At 42.4% G+C, this 20,630-nt stretch overlaps 1 protein-coding gene across 2 annotated transcripts; it reads left to right on the top strand.

The window, feature by feature from the left end:
- The first annotated feature begins 600 nt into the window (after nucleotides 1–600).
- LOC111953319 (phosphoenolpyruvate carboxykinase, cytosolic [GTP]) lies at nucleotides 601–20,380 on the top strand. Of its 2 annotated transcripts, none has more exons than XM_023972525.1 (10): nucleotides 601–701; nucleotides 11,192–11,404; nucleotides 11,774–11,958; nucleotides 12,447–12,653; nucleotides 15,646–15,833; nucleotides 16,207–16,369; nucleotides 16,666–16,881; nucleotides 18,250–18,387; nucleotides 18,702–18,797; nucleotides 19,215–20,380. In XM_023972525.1, exons 1-10 carry the CDS (start codon nucleotides 631–633, stop codon nucleotides 19,691–19,693), a joined length of 1,956 nt encoding a protein of 651 aa, XP_023828293.1. In that variant the 5' UTR covers nucleotides 601–630; the 3' UTR covers nucleotides 19,694–20,380. The 2 variants fall into 2 exon arrangements, with proteins under 2 accessions (XP_023828293.1, XP_023828294.1); XM_023972526.2 differs by lacking the exon at nucleotides 601–701 and adding an exon at nucleotides 2,606–3,190.
- The last annotated feature ends 250 nt before the right edge of the window (nucleotides 20,381–20,630 follow it).

The following is a 20,630-nucleotide window of genomic DNA, read 5'->3' as shown; positions in this document are numbered from 1 at the left end:
AACGCACAAATCCCTCCATCAGTGCTCAGAATTGCAAATGGGTTTTCTAATGATCAATTAGCCTTTTAAAATGATAAACTTGGATTAGTTAACATAAGGTGCCATTGGAACACAGGWGTGATGGTTGCTGATAATGGGAATCTGTACGCCTATGTAGATATTCCATTAAAAAACTGCTGTTTCCAGCTACAATAGTAATTTACAACATTAACAATGTCTACACTGTATTTCTGATCAATTTGATGTTATTTTAATGGACCAAAAATTTGCTTTTCTTTCAAAAACAAGGACATTTCTAAGTGACCCCAAACTTTTGAACGGTAGTGTATGTTCCGGCCTTTTAACTATCCACTCAAGGAAAAATCGTCCGACAGCTGAATGTAATTTGGGACCCCTGGTCTATATGAATGCAGCTGCCACTGTATTGAAACCATTGGACGGAGTTTATTATAGCGCATTGCTCTTTATTATGGGAAATAAGGCTTAGTACACATCATTGCATTTTGTAACAGAAAGTAGGCTGGCCCTCATTGAAGTCTCGTAGATCGATGCACTGCGCTCTTTTTGTCTATAAAGCCCTCTTGCATAAACTTCCACCATACCTTACAGTACCTCATTGTTAACCTTCAGATGTATAAATTACCAGACCCGGACTCAGGGATCGCTAACCCTGGAGATCCCTTCAGTCTCCACCGAGTTAGGTAAATCTGCTTGAAGTTTTTTTGCGCCTCATGGGGAACGATCTCCTAAAGTCCTTAAAGTTGGTGCCTCTAGGGTAATTCCCGTGGATGTTAGAGGGCCTTTTTACTGATGAATATGTTTGTTTCATGTGATTGTGTTTTGCTTTTCGTGTTTTGTTTGTTTTTCATGTATAGTGTAATTGTTGTTTATTGATGTGTTCATGCAGGGCTCATCTGCGAAAGAGACCGTGGCCTACGCATGACCCCCTGCTGAAATTAAAGGTTAACAATAACAAAAAAGATTGGTTATGCCGTTATCTGTCCATAACTCAGGTGTCAATCATGATGGCATAGCCTAGGTAATTTGTTGGGCCTATTTATCCTACAGGTAGGCAAATGCAGTGCTTCATTTGTAAATCGGTTTGGTGCCGGAACAAAAAGTGAGCGTGAGAGAGGGGTGACATTGGGAGCTCTGAGGTACCGGAACCGTTATACTAAAGCATTGCATGCATATCATCACATTTGCGTAGTGGAAACCTTTTCTGTGACCTAGGGTCCGGAAAATGTTTGGCCTTTTATAAACGCATTTCATGCAATTCTACGTCATTTTACATGACTAGAGACTTCGGCATAATCTTGTTTTAATGCTGGCAAAACTGGCAAAACAACTGGGAACGCGGAGCGGTGAAATCTCCAACTTCTGCGTTCAAGACGACTGGGAAATAACTAGCTCCGACTGGGAAAATTGATTTTGAACGGTCATCCAACTCGGAATTCCAAGTGGGGAACTCTGGCCTCTTTCTAGAGCTCCGACTTTCCGACCAGTTGTCTTGAAAGCACCATAATACTGCATGATCGTAAATGACAGGCTACTTTGACATTGACAAACTGAGAATCTGAGCTCAATGAAAACGACGTTGTCTTGAATCCATCAATCGCCTAGGTGTGTGGAGACATATTATATGCTACAATATGAGGAGGAAATTATAATCCTAAAAATGCTTTCTAGTTTCACTGACTCACCCAATGATGCACAGCTCACTCCCTAGTGATGGCATATGTGCTCCGTTCTGTGCCACACGCCTCTTACTCTCTCTTTTGTTTTACTTTGTAAAACAATATTTGGAAGTTGATCAACTGTTTTGGTAGCCTACAATTGAAAGATTAGACTGAGAGTCTTCTCTTTTCAGGAGGAGCCATTTGCTTTCCAACCAGAGTTTTCCCACGATTGTAGACAATTTGAAATATTGCGATAGGCCAGTTTTGTTTGCATGCTGTTTGTTCACTGAGATATTTTCGCGCGTTTATGACTGCAGGCCATACGGTGTTATTGGGCTACTCTCCACAGCTAGGCAATTTTTWAAATACATTCTTTATCCTCAGAGGCTAAATGTTAGGCTTTCTCATGGTKGGGGGTTAACGAAGAGGCAACTCGAATGAACTTTGATCGCGTTTATTATAATTTATTTTACATTGCAGAAAGTAACAATCATTTTTCATGCCACGAGAGGTACCGGATCCGGACAAATAGGTTCCGGAACGAAACAGGCCAAAACATGATCCTGTTCCGACAGGATCCTGCTAAACCTAAGCACTGAATATGTATGTCGTGGGTGTAATAACGTAGGTAGGCCTACTATTCTATGCCCATTATAAATATCACTTTTGGATCTAGACCAACTGGGTCAAGAGAATTTTCAATAGCCAGTTGTCATTATGAGACATGCTTCCGTTGTACTACTTTTTCAACGACTTTGCATTTATTCAGCTGACTCTTCATGTCCCTTTCGAGCACAACCCAAAACTGGACAACTTTCTTCCTAAACATTTGATTCTCCATCCATATGCCGTACGTGCCAATCACCACCGTGGCTGTTCTGTCTTGGCTGATACAGAAACGTCAGAACTTGCATCAGCCGGTAGAGGCGTTTTTGTTGCATGGGCTGTAAACAGTGGATATGTACAGTAGGAGCAGGAACAGAATATGATAGTTGTATGAAATGCTCTACTTTGTTTATCCTCTTTGCAGTGTTATAGAAAACAAACAAGTTTAACATGAGAGACACCTCTCAGACCTTTAATTTGTTTTCAGACAGTCCTGTTTAATAGCCTAACCTTTGCTGAACGGACAGCGTTATCAATAGCCAAGACTACTGCTGGATTACTTGACGAAAGAAATATACATTTAGCTTGGTGTATATATGCAATCGGTTGGCTATTTGTTTGCATTGAAGTTATCAGGCATCGTCAATAGGCTGCGGTTTGGAGAACGAAGCGCAAAACCTGGATCAAGGCGTATGCCTCGGATAAGTTACACGTGTTGCAAAGTACAAGGTTCTCTCATTAGCCTACACCAGGGTACCTCAACATTGGAGTTCTTTTTCATAGGCCAATCCGATATGAGTTGTGGTTGGTCCTAAAGCGCACACGTCTCTCTTCTTTTTGTAAAGATATCTATTTTATTTTATATTTTACAAGATGTCGTGTCTTTTTCTTGGAGTTATCAGAAGGTGAGTATCTAGCATATTGCAATTTGAAACATATTATTTCCTTATTGACTAACCATGGCACAGTATGCTGTACATAGTCTATTCGATGTCTATTTGAACTGTTCCCATCCTTGCTACATTTAAAATGTTGCAACTGCAGTATCAAATCATGGTATGGTGATGATGGAATAAAATTAGTTGTCATGAATTAGTAATATCACTATAGTGGATAGGATACTTTTACCAGTTATCGCAATTTCGCTCATGATATGGCTGTTGGCAGCAATCCTATGCAAACATCCTTATGATGATAGGGTATACATTTATGATGGAAAACTCAGGGAATATCAGAGATGCATTGTAACCAAATGTTAAGGACACATAAACTTGAGATTACATGTCCATAAAGTTAGGATTAAATATCCTCATTGTTAAATGGAAAGTCATATTGAAGACATTCATCATCTCCAACTTGATTGTCAATTGTTGTTAAATTGACAGTCTTGTTTTAAAATGATGAGAGGAAAGAATAACTCCAAGCTAGCCAATGAGTAGTCATTCCACCTCAAAAAGCACAAGAAAAGGCCTCCCGGGTGGCGCAGTGCTAGCTGTGCTACCAGAGACTCTGGGTTCAAGCCCAGGCTCTGTCGCAGCCGACCGTGACCGGGAGGTCCATGGGGCGACGCACAATTGGCCTAGCATCGTCCGGGTTAGGGAGGGTTTGGCCGGTAGGGATATCCTTGTCTCATTGTACTCCAGCGACTCCTGTGGCGGGCCTGGCGCAGTGCACGCTGACCAGGTCGCTAGGTGTATGGTGTTTCCTACAACACGTTGGTGTGGCTGGCTTCCGGGTTGGATGCGCGTTGTGTTAAGAAGCAGTGCGGTTGGGTTGTGTTTCGGAGGACGCATGGCTCTCGACCTTCGTCTCTCCCGAGCCCGTACGGGAGTTGTTGCGATGAGACAAGACAGTAACTACTAACAATTGGATACCATGAAATTGGGGAGAAAAAAAGCACAAGAAAGAGGATTTCGACACACACCATCTCAGATCTCAGGCTTTTGACCATTTTATTGGATTCCTCATGTCTTACTGGTCGCTAGGTGTAGGATTAAGTTTGGTCCAAATCAGATGTTGGGTACTATAATTTGTTGAATATTATGTGAATCCTATAAATTCAAATGTACAATTTGAGTGCCATCAATTAGTTTATTATTTCTCATAAATCAAATAAAATTTCAACAAAATAATGGTTCAGGAATGCTAATCTTAACTGTTTCTAACTGCAGAAATGATTTCAAAACAATCTGAGATGGTGGGTGTAATGGCTTGCTGAAATGACATGGAATGACCCCATTGTCACTGAACTATAAAGAAAGATCTTAATAGAAAATGCCACAGACATAGCACAGCTCACACAACTTTGTGTGTCTTGTTTTGTGTCTGACTGATTTGGAGGTAAACAAACCTGACCGACCAGATTTCAAAAGCTGTTCGTCTCTGAGATAGAAAATGAAGGACAGAATTTCAAGATCCTATTGCTTTGAATCTCTGTCATTCCACTTTCTCTTCACCACTCTTTCTCTAGGCTGTTTGGTGACGTCACACAGAGACTAACAAGTATGTGAGCAGTCTTGAGTGCATCTTGCCTTACTTTTCAGAGTGAACTGCATGACACTGTCAGTCTTACAAACTGTGTTTGTGTGTCTACTATGCATTTGTTATTGGTGTGTGGGTGTATATGTGTGTGTTGAAACAGCATCATAGTGAATTGGAGATTGTCAGGATTTGTGTAGCCGCCTAATTGACATAGAAGTTTCAATGCCTTACTTCTGCATGTCTATGTGTTATGAATGATTTTTTTCTGTATGTAGGTTGCATGTGATATGTGCATTTCTGCTCAGTTCCTGAAAATGCACTATGGACCAAGCTATTAACATTCAATTTGGGGGGAGGGTGGGTGTGACTGTGTGTGGTGCACAGTGATTGGTCTACATTTTTGGAGGTGTGTTGCATTGTCCTTGTGGAAATGAGACTAAGCAAAGCCCAGCTGGAACCCAAAGAGAGGGCCACAGGGGTTGAGAAATTATACATTTTCATGGCTATCTTTGTTCTCGCATTTCTCCCTGACTAGGCCCTATTCCCACTACGAGATCTAAAGGAGAGTCTGAGGAGCGTGGTGGCTAAAGATAATTCTACTTTTCAATTCAGTTTTCAGTTTTCGCTGGCAAAGCAACATTCTTGGTCCACAGCTCAAATTGACCGTAAATATCACAGTAGTCACAAGCAATGTTCACTAATTTTTGGGGGGTCACTGAGCAAATTTCAGGTCTGCTGAGTTCAAACTTGAACGTTGTGAGAATTCTGTGCAACTTCCGGTGCACATTTACTGTGAACACTGAGGCTGTACCCGCTTTAAGTAATTTTTAACAGTGTTCAAGTAGGCTACTGTGGCTATTTGATCATAATGTAGGCCTACCAGAGTGGCCTACCATAAAAAACTATGGAGAAAATGCGTCCCATAACATTTTAACATAGAAATAGTTGTTCTATCGTTCAGCCTACAGAGGCGGCCAATGCGTGGTGTTCAATGTAGGCCTACATTCCATGAGACTTTTGAAAAAAACATGCAGGGCTTGACATTAACCTGTTTATCCACTTGTCATTCAAACAAGGATGTGACTGAAAATATTGTTTCAAAATAAAATGCATAAATATTCTCATACCGTTATTACAGAGAATCAGCCAAATTATGCTACCCTCTGCCTATTGGCTACTTAGCTTATTTTAGCCTGTCTCAAAATACAACACTGCCCCTTTATGACAAAAAAGCTCTTTACCTGACTCGCTTTTCAAAGATGTCAAGAAATGCACATGTTTTGTGCTCATGTTTTGTGCCATTGCTGACTACAAATTAGCTATAACTGGGCTAATAACTCACTAACTAGCAAAGAAAATGTACAAATGTGCACAAGTCGCTACATGTACACTACCGTTCAAAAGTTTGGGGTCACTTAGAAATGTCCTTGTTTTTGAAAGAAAAGCACATGTTTGGTCCATTAAAATAACATCAAATTGATCAGAAATCCAGTGTAGACATAGTCATTTACAACATTAACAATGTCTATACTTGTCACGCCCTGACCTGAGATATCTCTGTTTTCTTTATATTTTGGTTAGGTCAGGGTGTGACTAGGGTGGGTACGTTAGTTTTTGTATTGTCTAGGGTTTTTTGTATGTCTAGGGTTTTTGTAGGACTAGGTGATTTGTRTGTCTATGGTGGCCTGATATGGTTCCCAATCAGAGGCAGCTGTTAATTGTTGTCTCTGTTTGGGGATCATATTTAGGTAGCCATTTTCCCTTTGGTGTTCGTGGGTTCTTGTCWATGTGTAGTTGCCTGTCAGCACTCGTTTTGTATAGCTTCACGTGTCGTTTTGTTATTTTGGTTAGTTTGTTCAGTGTTCATTCTTATTATAATAAAGAATGTACGCATACCACGCTGCGCCTTGGTCCGATTCATACGACGAACGTGACAATACTGGATTTCTGATCAATTTGATGTTATTTTAATGGACAAAAAATGTGCTTTTCTTTCAAAAACAAGCACATTTCTAAGTGACCCCAAACTTTTGAACGGTAGTGTAGCTCTCGCTTTGATCTTAAAACAAGCTCATCTACTCACGACCGCTCATGCTGTAAACACAGTCCAGTTCAAAGTGAATGGCAGTGGTGTAAAAAGTATCCAATTATCATACTTGAGTAAAAGTTAAGATACCTTAATAGAAAATGACTTAAGTGAAAGTCACCCAGTAAAATACTACTTGAGTAAAAGTCTGAAAGTATTTGGTTTTAAATATACTTAACTATCGAAAGTAAATGTACTTGCTAAATAATACTTAAGTATCAAATGTAAAAGTATAACTAATTTCACATTCCTTAAATTAAGCAAATCAGACAGCACAGTTACCTTGTTTAAAAATGTACAGATAGCCAGTGGCACTCTCCAACACTCAGACATCATTTACAAACAAAGCATTTATGTTTAGTGAGTCTGCCAGATCAAAGGCAGTAGGGGTGACCAGGGATGTTCTCTTGATAAGTGTGTGAATTGGACCATTTTCCTGTTCTGCTAAGCATTCAAAATGTAACATGTACTTTTGGGTCTCAGGAAAAATGTATGAAGTGTAAAGTACATTATTTTCTTTAGGAATGTTGTGGAGTAAAAGTTGGCAAAAATATAAATAGTAAAGTAAAGTACAGATACCCAAAAAAACTACTTAAGTAGTACTTTAAAGTATTTGTACTTAAGTACTTTACACCACTGGTGAATGGAACAAATCCATATATGGCAATGGTCTGTTTGCATATAGGCCTACTGCAGCTCTGATTGGCTATGACACACTGGTCTGTGTAGAGTAGGGCCTGAGTCGTGCCTGTCAATGCAATAGAATCCTACTCCGATGAGTTTTGACTACAACAAAACCTCTTGCATAGTTAGTTTTGCATACTAAGTTTTGCATAGTTTATTTTGTTTCGGTATGTTGCATTGAAAGTGGCTAATATTGCGTTGATTCGAAAGTTGAGTGAAGTTCAATCCCTGCGCGGGCTGATATTTCTTCCGCAAGGCAGTCCCTGAGGGAGCTGCGCGCAGTTTAGAGGGAACATTGGTCACAAGCCAGGAAGCATAAACTATTCAACAATGACAGATGCTTTTCCTCTAAAACGTATACACTATTGAATAATGCAACCAAACCATATTACACTCTTGAATAATGCAACAATTCACAAGCCTGTGCAGACAATTAAAATTGTTTATTTTCTTGTCTGTAGGCTACACTCATTACATTTTAGTTTTAAGACAAAAGCACAGTTGCTATAACAGCATGGCTTCATCAAGTAACGTTAGCCTATCAAAAAGGAACTATTAACCCTTTCATGCGAATATAAAAGTGCATTAGGCCTATCTTACAACATTTCAACAAACCACGCTTCATTTTTATTAATATCATGCAAGTCATTTTATGTGGTATAAGCAAATTGTGACTGAAAATGTGGGTATAAGTGAATTCACCCAAAGAGGTGTTTTATATTGAAGCCCATACCGCCACTCAAATGTTTTTTATAAAATGCACTTCGTAACATATCATACATAGGTATGGTGAGCTACATTGAAAAATGACACAAGCAGATTTGTACAGAAGTGCTGCTATGGTACTTGTAGTGGAAGCTGGGACTTTTGTGATACCCTTAAATGGAAACATGTTGCGCTTATACAATACATACGAGCACATGTTATATGTTGAGCACAGTCCTCCCATTACCTTATACATCTACCATGACAATCTGTCAAAAGTGGGTGATGGGTAAAGAGGACTGATGGGCGGCAGAGAGAGAGAGAGAGAGAGGGCAGGAGGATGAAATAAGCTATCAAAGGTCAAAGGTGAAACGGAGGAGAGGGGGACCTTTGAAAAGTAAGAAAATAGGAAGAAAGTTTAAACCAGGGTTCCCCAACTGACGACACATGGGCCGAATTTGGCCCACTGGTGTTTTTATTTGGCCCCCAAGTTTTCTGAGCAAAATATATATTATTTTATTCATTTTTATTTTAATTGTTGGACATACATAAAACACTGTAAACACCAGGAAATCAGCTCCAAGTTATTTACATTTTGGAAATCTGTTCTCAGGAATTCCCAAGCATTATAGCGAGATTGTATAGAAATGTAAGCAAGGTCTGAAATTATGATATTTTAGTCAAATATTATATCTGTTTGGGCTTCTTGCGGTCGATTTGCAGTCAACAAATTATTTGTAATTATGTTCCGGTCCCCCGACCATCTGCTCAATAGAAAAATTGCCCCTTGGCTAAATCTAGTTGATGATCCCTGGTTTAAAAGAAAAAGAGAAACCAACCTCCACTCACTCTTGGCTCCCTAATTCTTATTTACTGTGAGTTAAGTTATAGACAGACGCTCAAGTGATTACTCTAACAATTGGGCTCAACATGACAGGACAAAAGCTCCTACAGTATGTGCTCTATATATATTTTCAGTAAAGTCTGCTTGCAGTGACCTGTTCCTGAGAATGGCAATCTACACAGAGGAAAGGGTGGAAAGCCTAACCGTTCTCCTCTTCTGGTTCATTTTTTGTATTCTTGCTTGCTCTCTCTTTTCCTACTCAGTACTTTGTGGGCAAAAGGTCTCTCTCTCCTTCCCTCCCAGTCTGAAGTTTCTCAATACACACATGTGGATGTCACGCCCTGACCTTAGAGATCCTTTTAATTCTCTATTTGGTAGGTCAGGGTGTGACTAGGGTGGGAAATCTATGTTTATATTTCTTTGTTGGCCGAGTATGGTTCCCAATCAGAGGCAGCTGTCTATCGTTGTCACTGATTGGGGATCATACTTAGGCAGCCCTTTTTCCCACCTTCAGTTGTGGGATCTTGTCTTTGTGTTTTTTGGTGGAACTTTTAAAATGAAAGGAAATGTACGCCTACCACGCTGCACCTTGGTCTTCATTTAACGACGGACATAACACTGGTCGACTGCATGCAGAAATGAATCACTTATAATAGACTTCATAAACTGGAGAAGATCTAAGATGACTTCTCATCACATAAATGGTTAAACAGTGTTTAAACAATACTTGTTCCCTGTGACATTGGGCATTTTCCCATCAACAACAATCTATATTCTCAGTTTGCACCTAGGACACTGGGCAGCCTTCAACCCTTCCTTTAGAAATGGCCGTTGTTTACACAGGAAGTTTAATGACACCCACAATGCAGCCAATTGGGACAGACTTTGTCAGCCCTTTTACCGGAACCTGTCTTTCACCTAGCTACCAAGGTAGAATAGTGTGATTTAAATTCTTAGCCAAATTAGTCAATAGACCTAGCCATGAGTTGGATTGCAAGTCAAATTATGAGGCAGCTCCTAGAGACAAAGAGATAGCCAAACCAGCTCCAGAGGTTCCTAGACACGTCAGTATAAAGAGTTATTTAACTTTTTTTTAAAACAAAGTTTCAATTGAATAGTGCATCTGAGCACACATAGAATCCTCCTCAGACTTTTTTTTGTTGTCAAACCATCAACCCATCGCGCCTGGTGTTTCTAGTCAGCTAGCCAGAGCTCTCACACATGTTGTAATTGATTGTATTTTGCCCTTGCTTGTGAACACTGTGCTGTTAACAAACAAAAGAAAGCCCCCCCACGTGCCCCCACCATTATAAAGAGCTCTGAGCTGAAGTCTCAGGTTGCACTGCCCTAGGCTGTAGTTTGCATCCCAATGGCAACTTCATGCTACTCAGTTATATAATTAAGGAGCCAAAGGAAGAGCAGGAAAACCAAGCTGGTTAGGGATATGTCAGGCCTGTCGATGGTCTGTCCTCTTAAAAGTCGTTTGAGTTTTAGGTCATAGTGATGTCTGTCTCGTGCAGATGATTAAATAATAGTGAACATGTATGGGTATTATTTGTTTCTAACCATACACCTGATAATGAAATGTTATTCTAGAATATGTTCAGAAGTAACACATTCACAGTGCTTGCCGTGGTTTAGGTAAAACAAAATTCCCAAGAATGGGTTTGGAGAAGAACCCAAGTCTACTCCTCAGTGACACTACATTAGTCGATTACCCCATTGCATTATTTACCTGTGGATTGCTCTAATACTAGCACTAATAGTAAGAATGTAGTGACACATTTTCCTGTAATCTACTCTCAATAGAATTGCATCCCTGAAACCATACTGAAGGGGTTGATTGTGCATCTTGCTACCCAGTATTTAAATGTTGTTCCTATTGTGTTGCCTATTTTAACACCAGATGTAAATTTGATATCCATTGGGGGCACATCTTATTTGATAACTGCGAGTTGCTAAATTATCATAGTATTGCTCCTCTTACAGCTGCTATCAGCCAGCAACCTAAAATCATGTCTGTATGGTACAGTATGTTTGAATACAGTTCCTCCCCTGTAAACCTCTGTAACACACCCACTTCTACCTCCCTGTGTCTTGGTACAGACGGGGTGGTGTGGGGGCATCTGTGGGGGTCCGCTCCCTGGCCTCGATCCCCTCTCTGCCCCCAGCGGTGGCTGACTTTGTGAAGGGGGCGGTGGATGAGTGCAAGCCTGCCAATGTGCATGTGGTGACGGGGAGTGCAGAAGAGTCGGCCAATATCCTAGCTGGCCTGGAGAAGGAGGGCATGGTGAAGAAGCTACCGAAGTATGAGAACTGGTGAGTGCTGCTGTGATCACTGCTACACAGGTTTAGTAGGAATTTGGATCTTTATGTCACAAAGTAGGTTAAGTTCACTAGTGATCTAAGCTAATGTAGAGCAGAATACATAAAAAATATTCTGGTTAGTGAAGAATTCTTAAATTGAATGTACATTATTTAGAGTACTAAGTCTGTCAAACAAAGTTATCTGTCTGACTCTGTAATATTAATCTGAAACAATTTCAGTCATACATCAAAGAATCTCTTGGGTCACTTTTTCCACTGTGGCCCTTGAGATCAACAAAAGACTCCAGGCCTGTTATACTCATTGCCATAAAGAATTATAAGATAATTAATAGTCTGTTTATGGCTTTTCTCTCTGGGCAGCTGGCTGGCACGCACAGACCCCAAGGATGTGGCTCGCGTGGAGAGTAAGACAGTGATCGTCACCAAGAACCAGAGGGACACCATCCCCACCCCAGGTGGGGGGGCTAAGAGCCAGCTGGGCAGCTGGATGAGTGAGGGTGACTTCCAGAAGGCCAGGAAGGACCGCTTCCCAGGCTGCATGGCAGGTACTGTACTGTACACACCGTTCTACTCTGGAGCTTTCAGACAAGAGGTTTAACACAACCTCTCTATAGTTTCAGCTGCCTGTATCAGTTGTCTGTAATGGACTGTCAGTCTTCATTCAAATTAGGTTTGTCACTTTTTTAAATGCCTATTTTTGCATCAGAAAACCGGCCTAAACGTCTAAAATAACTAGCTAAGGCGTCAGTGGCAAATGTTATAGTTGACTATCAACGTTGTGTTATAATGTTACACTACTGAAGTACAATTTGGACTAATTAGACTATTTAGACAGTAAGAGGGTCAAGAGTAATTAAATATCAAATGGTAGAGTTTAGGAATAAAGTGTGGGGTTAAATGATTCTCTGAAACAGTCAAATTTTATTGAGACACCAAGGCTTTCAACTAGCCAACTGAGACTTGTCTGTAATGAGAAAAAATGTCTAACACTCAATTAAAATTTTAATTACTTAATTTCCTCATTCTTCCTCAGGTCGAACCATGTATGTGATCCCTTTCAGTATGGGCCCGGTGGGCTCTCCGCTGTCTAAGTTTGGCGTGCAGGTGACGGACTCGCCCTACGTGGTGGCCAGCATGGGCATAATGACACGCATGGGCACCCCAGTCATGGACAAGCTGTCACAGGGGGCAGAGTTTGTGCGCTGCCAGCACTCCCTCGGGCAACCTCTCCCACTGAAAGGTACCACTGCCCAGAGACTCTCTCTCTATCGCCATCTTGTAAGTTATATCATAAACTTGGAAAACAACAACATTGTTGCTTATGACATACAGTTGAAGTCGGAAGTTTACATACACTTAGGTTGGAGTCATTAAAATGTGTTTTTCAATCACTACACAAATTTCTTGTTAACAAACTATAGTTTTGGAAAGTTGGTTAGGACACCTACTTTGTGCATGACACAAGTCATTTTTCCAACAATTGTTTACAGACAGATTATTTCACATATAATTCACTATACCACAATTCCAGTGGGTCAGAAGTTTACATACACTAAGTTGACTGTGCTTTTAAACAGCTTGGAAAATTCCATAAAATTATGTCATGGCTTTAGAAGCTTCTGATAGGCTTATTGACATAATTTGAGTCAATTGGAGGTGTACCTGTGGATGTATTTCAAGGCATACCTTCAAACTCAGTGCCTCTTTGCTTGACATCATGGGAAAATCAAAAGAAATTAGCTAAGACCTCAGAAAAACAATTGTAGACCTTCACAAGTCTGGCTCATCCTTGGGAGCAATTTCCAAATGCCTGAAGGTACCATGTTCATCTGTACAAACAATAGTACGCAAGTATATACACCATGGGACCATGCAGCCGTCATACCGCTCAGGAAGGAGACGCGTTCTGTCTCCTAGAGATGAATGTACTTTGGTGCGAGAAGTGCAAATCAATCCCAGAACAACAGCAAAGGACCTTGTGAAGATGCTGGAGGAAACAGGTACAAAAGTATCTATATCCACAGTAAAACGAGTCCTATGTCGACATAACCTGAAAGGCTGCTCAGCAAGGAAGAAGCCACTGCTCCAAAACCGCCATAAAAAAGCGATTTGCAACTGCACATGGGGACAAAGATTGTACATTTTGGAGAAATGTCCTCTGGTCTGATGAAACAAAAATAGAAATGCTTGGCCATTATGACCATCATTATGATTGGAGGAAAAAGGGGGAGGCTTGCAAGCCGAAGAACATCATCCCAACCGTGAAACACAGGGGTGGCAGCATCATGTTGTGGAGGTGCTTTGCTACAGGAGGGACTGGTGCACTTCACAAAATAGATTGCATCATGAGGATGGAAAATGATGTGGATATATTGAAGCAACATCTCAAGACATCAGTCAGGAAGTTAAAGCTTGGTCGCAAATGAGTCTTCCAAATGGACAATGACCCCAAGCATACTTCCAAAGTTGTGGAAAAATGGCTTAGGGACAACAAAGTCAAGGTATTTGATACTGTGAACCATCAGATCCTCCTCTCACAACCCTCTCCGAGTTGCGCATCTCCGGCGCGGGCACCCACCCGGCTGGGATTGGAGCCCTACCTGACAGTGTCGTCTCCACCAGGTGGCGTGGCGAGAATCTTCTCCGCACCACTGCTCTCACCACTGGTGTTCCCCCAGGGCTCTGTTCTAGGCCCTCTCCTATTCTGCTATACACCAAGTCACTTGGCTCTGTCATATCCTCACATGGTCCTCTCCTATCATTGCTATGCAGCGACGACACACAATTAATCTTCTCCTTTCCCCCTTCTGATAACCAGGTGGCGAATCGCATCTCTGCATGTCTGGCAGACATATTCAGTGTGGATGACGGATCACCACCTCAAGCTGAACCTCGGCAAGACGGAGCTGCTCTTCCTCCCGGGGAAGGACTGCCCGTTCCATGATCTCGCCATCACGGTTGACAACTCCATTGTGTCCTCCTCCCAGAGTCTAAGAACCTTGGCGTGATCCTGGACAACACCCTGTCGTTTCTCAACTAACATCAAGGCGGTGACCCGTTCCTGTAGGTTCATGCTCTACAACATTCGCAGAGTACGACCCTGCCTCACACAGGAAGCGGCGCAGGTCCTAATCCAGGCACTTGTCATCTCCCGTCTGGATTACTGCAACTCGCGTTGGCTGGGCTCCCTGCCTGTGCCATTAAACCTCTAAATCATCTCCAGAACCGCAGCCCGTCTTGTAACTCTCCCAATTGTCTGTCTCTCACTCTACCGCGCTCCTCCGCTTCTTCGCACTGGCTTCCTATAATCTCTGCATCCCTTACTAAACGCATGGTGCTTGCCTACGGAGCTGTGAGGGAGAACGGCACCTCCGTACCTTCAGGCTCTGATCAGGCCCTACACCCAAAAACAAGGGCCATGCGTTCATCCACCTTCTGGCCTGCTCGCCTCCCTACCTCTGAGGATAGTACATCTCCGCTCAGCCCAGTCAAAATCTTCGCTGCTCTGGCACCCCATGGTGGAACAAACTCCCTCACGACGCCAGGTCAGCGGAGTCAATCACCACCTTCCGGAGACACCTGAACCCCACCCTCTTTTAAGGAATACCTAGGATAGGATAAAGTAATCCTTCTAACCCCCCTTAAAAGAGTTAGATGCACTATTGTAAAGTGGTTGTTCCACTGGATATCATAAGGTGAATGCACCAATTTGTTAAGTCGCTCAGAGCGTCTGCAAATGACTTAATGTAAATGTAAATTGGAGTGGCCATAACAAAATTCACCCAAGCTTGTGGAAGGCTACCCGAAACGTTTGAGCCAAGTTAAGCAATTTAAAGGCAATGCTACCAAATACTAATTGAGTGTATGTAAACTTCTGACCCACTGGGAATGTGATGAAAGAATAAAAGCTGAAATAAATCATTCTCTCTGCTATTATTCTGACATTTCATATTCTTAAAATAAAAGTGGTGATCCTAACTGAACCTAAGACAGGGAATTTTTACTAGGGTGAAAAAAAAACTGATTATAAAAGTATTTGGCAAACGTGTATGTAAACTTCCGACTTCAACTGTATCCTACATAATTATACATGTTCAGCAGTATGCCGTTCAAGCACCATTTGCCTCACCTCATTTTGTCTTTCTCCATCTATTCCATCCCTTGCTTTCAAATTCACCTCTCCATCACCATCTTCCTCCCATGCTCCCCACCTCCTCCTCCGCTCCTCCCAGCTCCCCTGGTCAACTCGTGGCCGTGTAACCCAGAGAAGGTGCTGATCTCCCACCTGCCAGACACCAGGCAGATCCTGTCTTTCGGCAGCGGCTACGGAGGCAACTCCCTGCTGGGCAAGAAGTGCTTCGCTCTGCGGATCGCCTCGCGCATCGCCAAGGATGAGGGCTGGCTGGCCGAACACATGCTGGTGAGAACAGGGACCTGATAAGGGTGCACAGACAGGAATGTATTCCCTTTTTTGAAGGGGTTCCAACAGGAATACTGTATCTTAGACATGAAGAGCAGACAGGGCTCGAAGACAGGGAACATAGTAATGAGTAAAAGAGGGAATTCTGTGCTGACCTGCAATATCAGGAGATGGATTACCAGATTCAGATCTGAGCATACAGTACTGTATGTGACAGAGTCAGTGCCTCATGCAGTAGCAGTGAGTAGTTAGTTACTCCCTTCTGATGTTGCTACATTACCGGAGAAACTGCCTAGTCAATGCAACACCTACCCTCTCTGAAAATATCTCCCTCTCTCTCGTTCTCCCTTTTCTGTCACTCCTCCCCCACTAGATCCTGGGCATCACCAATCCTCTGGGAGTGAAGCGTTACGTGGCGGCGGCGTTCCCAAGTGCTTGTGGGAAAACCAACCTGGCCATGATGAAGCCTGCGCTGCCTGGCTGGACTGTGGAGTGTGTGGGAGACGACATCGCCTGGATGAAGTTTGACAGCCAGGGTGAGGGGAGGGATGCACACTCAACACACACTCTGAGACTCTGAGCTTCTGTAGAGACAATGACAGACTAGTAAAGGCTCAAACAGTAACATACTAGAGCATTCACACTCATGTTATTCATTTCATGGCCAGACAAGTTGTACAACCCATTGCAACTATAACCAGCAACTCCCACTTGTCAAGTCCTTTCCCCTCCTTTTCTTAGAGAGGAAATTATTAAATTGACGACATCACTTCCTTCAAGGAATAAATCCTTTAATGTATGTCTGTGACTCACCTTGTCACTTTCTCCTCAGGTAAACTCAGGGCCATCAACCCAGAGAACGGCTTCTTCGGCGTGGCTCCTGGCACGTCCCTGAAGACCAACCCTCACGCTATGGCGACCATCGCCAAAAACACAGTGTTCACCAACGTGGGCGAGACCAGCGACGGAGGGGTATGGTGGGAGGGACTGGACCCCCCTGCTGCAGGGGTCTCCCTGACCGACTGGCACGGCAAATCCTGGAAAGCAGGTAGAGTTGACTCACTGTAGTGTAATGACTCACTGTAGTGTAATGACTCACTGTAGTGGGGTATCAGGTAGCCTAGTGGTTGGAGCGTTGGACTAGTAACCAAAAGGTTGCAAGATCCTAGGCCGTCATTGAAAATAAGAATTTGTTCATAACTGACTTGCCTAGTTAAACAAAGGTAAAATTAAAATAAAAAATAACAGTGGACAGGTAGAGTTGACTCACTGTAGTGTTAACAGTGGACAGGTAGAGTTGACTCACTGTAGTGTTCACAGTGGGCAGGTAGAGTTGACTCACTGTTAGTGTTAACAGTGGACAGGTAGAGTTGACTCACTGTAGTGTTAACAGTGGACAGGTAGAGTTGACTCACTGTAGTGTTACAGTGGACAGGTAGAGTTGACTCACTGTAGTGTTAACAGTGGCAGGTAGAGTTGACTCACTGTAGTGTTAACAGTGGACAGGTATAGTTGACTCACTGTGTGTTAACAGTGGACTAGAGTTGACTCACTGTAGTGTTAACAGTGGACAGGTAGAGTTGACTCACTGTAGTGTTAACAGTGGACAGGTAGAGTTGACTCACTGTAGTGTAACAGTGACAGGTAGAGTTGACTCACTGTAGTGTTAACAGTGGACAGGTAGAGTTGACTCACTGTAGTGTTAACAGTGGACAGTTAGAGTTGACTCACTGTAGTGTTAACAGTGGACAGTTAGAGTTGACTCACTGTAGTGTTAACAGTGGACAGGTAGAGTTGACTCACTGTAGTGTTAACAGTGGACAGTTAGAGTGACTCACTGTTAGTGTTAACAGTGGACAGGTAGAGTTGACTCACTGTAGTGTTAACAGTGGACAGGTAGACTCACTGTAGTGTTAACAGTGGACAGTTAGAGTTGACTCACTGTAGTGTTAACAGTGGACAGGTAGAGTTGACTCACTGTAGTGTTAACAGTGGACAGGTTAGAGTTGACTCACTGTAGTGTTAACAGTGGACAGGTAGAGTTGACTCACTGTAGTGTTAACAGTGGACAGGTAGAGTTGACTCACTGTAGTGTTAACAGTGCCTCCTGGATACATGGTGTGACACTGTCCTTGTGTTGTCATTGGGTAGAGAAAGTACACAGTGACACTTCATTAGAATGTCTGCTCATAAACTACTTATAGTTAACCATTAGTAAACTCTTTGTAAATCCCTACATAGCATTTATCCATGAATCTAGTAGCATTAAGAACAATGTAATCATGTTTCTAAGTTATTTATATGCTTATCATCAAATCAAATGTTGTAGAAATGTTCATGTACTAGTACTACTAATTTCTATACAGTCATGTTTTATTATGTTAATAGTATTCACCCTCTTTCTCTTCTTCCACAGGAAACTCTGCCCCGTGTGCCCACCCCAACTCCAGGTTCTGTACCCCGGCGGCCCAGTGTCCCATTATCGACCCCCAGTGGGAGAGTGACGAGGGAGTGCCCATCGATGCCATCATCTTCGGTGGCAGAAGGCCAGAGGGTGAGTGGCCTTTAATGATCCAATGACTAAAACACTGGAACTCTGGAACTTTAGGAACTCGTATACAACAAGAATAATATTATATTGTCATTGTATTCATGTAGCAGACACTCCTATACAGCAAACCTCTGGTGCTATATCCAGTGTTACAAATTATACCGTTTGGTTAATGTAACTGGAAAATAGATTATTCTGTATTATAACTGTTTTGAAATGGTATGTTCTAAAATTCTTGCTCCCAGTGTTGTGGGAGCTGTGGGACACTCTGTCACATTGTTGGCCATGTCCTGACCCCTGACCTCTCTGTTTCCCAGGTGTCCCACTGGTGTATGAGTCGTTTAGCTGGCGTCACGGTGTGTTTGTGGGAGCCTCTATGAGGTCTGAGGCCACAGCAGCTGCTGAGTACAAAGGTACAGTACCTCATAAACCTCATTAAAGAGCTTGTCATAGAACTACATTTGTTAGTACGTCATTTAAGTGGATATGAGCTGTCTATAGAGTACAACGGAAAATTATACAATAGAACAGGAAAAACATATCTAGGGCTAATATCCCCTGATTAGGTGGTATACTGTATTCCCTGATTAGGTGGTATACTGTATTCCCTGATTAGGTGGTATACTGTATTCCCTGATTAGGTGGTATACTGTATTCCCTGATTAGGTGGTATACTGTATCCCCTGATTAGGTGGTATACTGTATCCCCTGATTAGGTGGTATACTGTATCCCCTGATTAGGTAGTATACTGTATTCCCTGATTCCTCTCCAGCAGTGTCAATGTATAAAGCAATGACCTTTTGATTAAAATGTTTTTTTTCATCCCTAGGCAAGGTTATCATGCATGACCCCTTCGCCATGCGCCCCTTCTTCGGCTACAACTTCGGCGACTACCTGGCCCACTGGCTCAGCATGGAGACCCGCAAGGCCCCCACCCACCTGCCCAAGATCTTCCACGTCAACTGGTTCCGTAAGGACCCCACGTCGGGCTCCTTCCTCTGGCCAGGCTTCGGGGACAATGCCCGCGTGCTGGAGTGGATCTTCAAGCGTTGCGGCCGCGAGAGGGAGGACGAGGCAGCAAAGAAGAGCTTGGTGGGCTGGGTGCCACAGGAGGGAGCCATCAACCTGCAGGGCCTGGGCAGCAAGGTGGACATGGTGGCCCTCTTCGATCTGCCCAAGGCCTTCTGGGAGAAGGAGACCCAGGAGCTGCGGGCGTACTTTACCCAGCAGGTGGGAGCCGACCTCCCCCAACAGGTGGAGGAAGAGCTGAAGGCTCTGGAGGACAGGATCAGGAATGGAGAGGCATAGACCCAGATGAGTCAGAGTTGAAGAGAGAAAGTTTAGACTATTGGACATTACACTACACTGATGTTGCAATATGGTGGGGATGGGTAGGGTGGGGGGTAAGAAAAAGTGACTGACAAACTGATTGCAGTTTGGGGGAAACTGCATTGAGTATATGTGGGAAGATGTAAACGAAAGGTTCTAAATTGTAAGAGAATACAATGATATGATGTGACTGCATCACTAACGAATGCAGTTCAGTCGCCACTGACTGTCAATGGATATTTGAGTAGAATCAATGTGTAGTAATGCCTTACTGACATCTTGCAATGAAGTACAAAGGCATTGGATGTTTGTTTACAAGCTATTAGCCCAAATTAACATCTCTTATCATAACAAGGTTTAATATCCATATACATTTTGCAGAATATTAACGACATCTTTTGAAATGCACTGCTGGCCTCTTACTAGTCACTGAGATTACTGAATGGCCATTGGCTTGAACATGGGGAAACCAAAACATTTGAACTAAATTCCATTGGGTGAAAGATTAATTTGCAATTTTTGGCAACTTGTATTGTCTTCAATAAAAATGCATGATAATGATATAATGTTTACTTTATGTTCAATGTTGGACCAATAATACATTCAATGGAAATTTCATTTAAACGTTTTTATTACGATGCAATTAATAAACATCCTCAAAATCTGCCTCAATTGTGTCTTTTGATCAACACTCAACATAAAATGATAACATGATAACTCCTAAAAAGATACATGGACTGTATATAATATTATAAAGATAACTGTATTAAAGAAAAGGGAAACGGTGACCAATAGATTTGATCATCAGTCAGGCTATTTAAACTTACTTCACCAACTTCCTCTCTTGTTTCAAACCACTGTCTCCAGCTAATTTTGTGTCTCTCCTCAAGCAATCAACCATTTAAATGTATTTATA

The sequence above is a fragment of the Salvelinus sp. IW2-2015 genome, linkage group LG27 (assembly GCF_002910315.2).
Source record: "Salvelinus sp. IW2-2015 linkage group LG27, ASM291031v2, whole genome shotgun sequence".
In the NCBI taxonomy this organism is placed as follows: Eukaryota; Metazoa; Chordata; class Actinopteri; order Salmoniformes; family Salmonidae; genus Salvelinus; species Salvelinus sp. IW2-2015.
The sequence above is the reverse complement of the archived record's forward strand: the minus strand, read 5'-3'. Positions and strand labels throughout refer to the sequence as shown.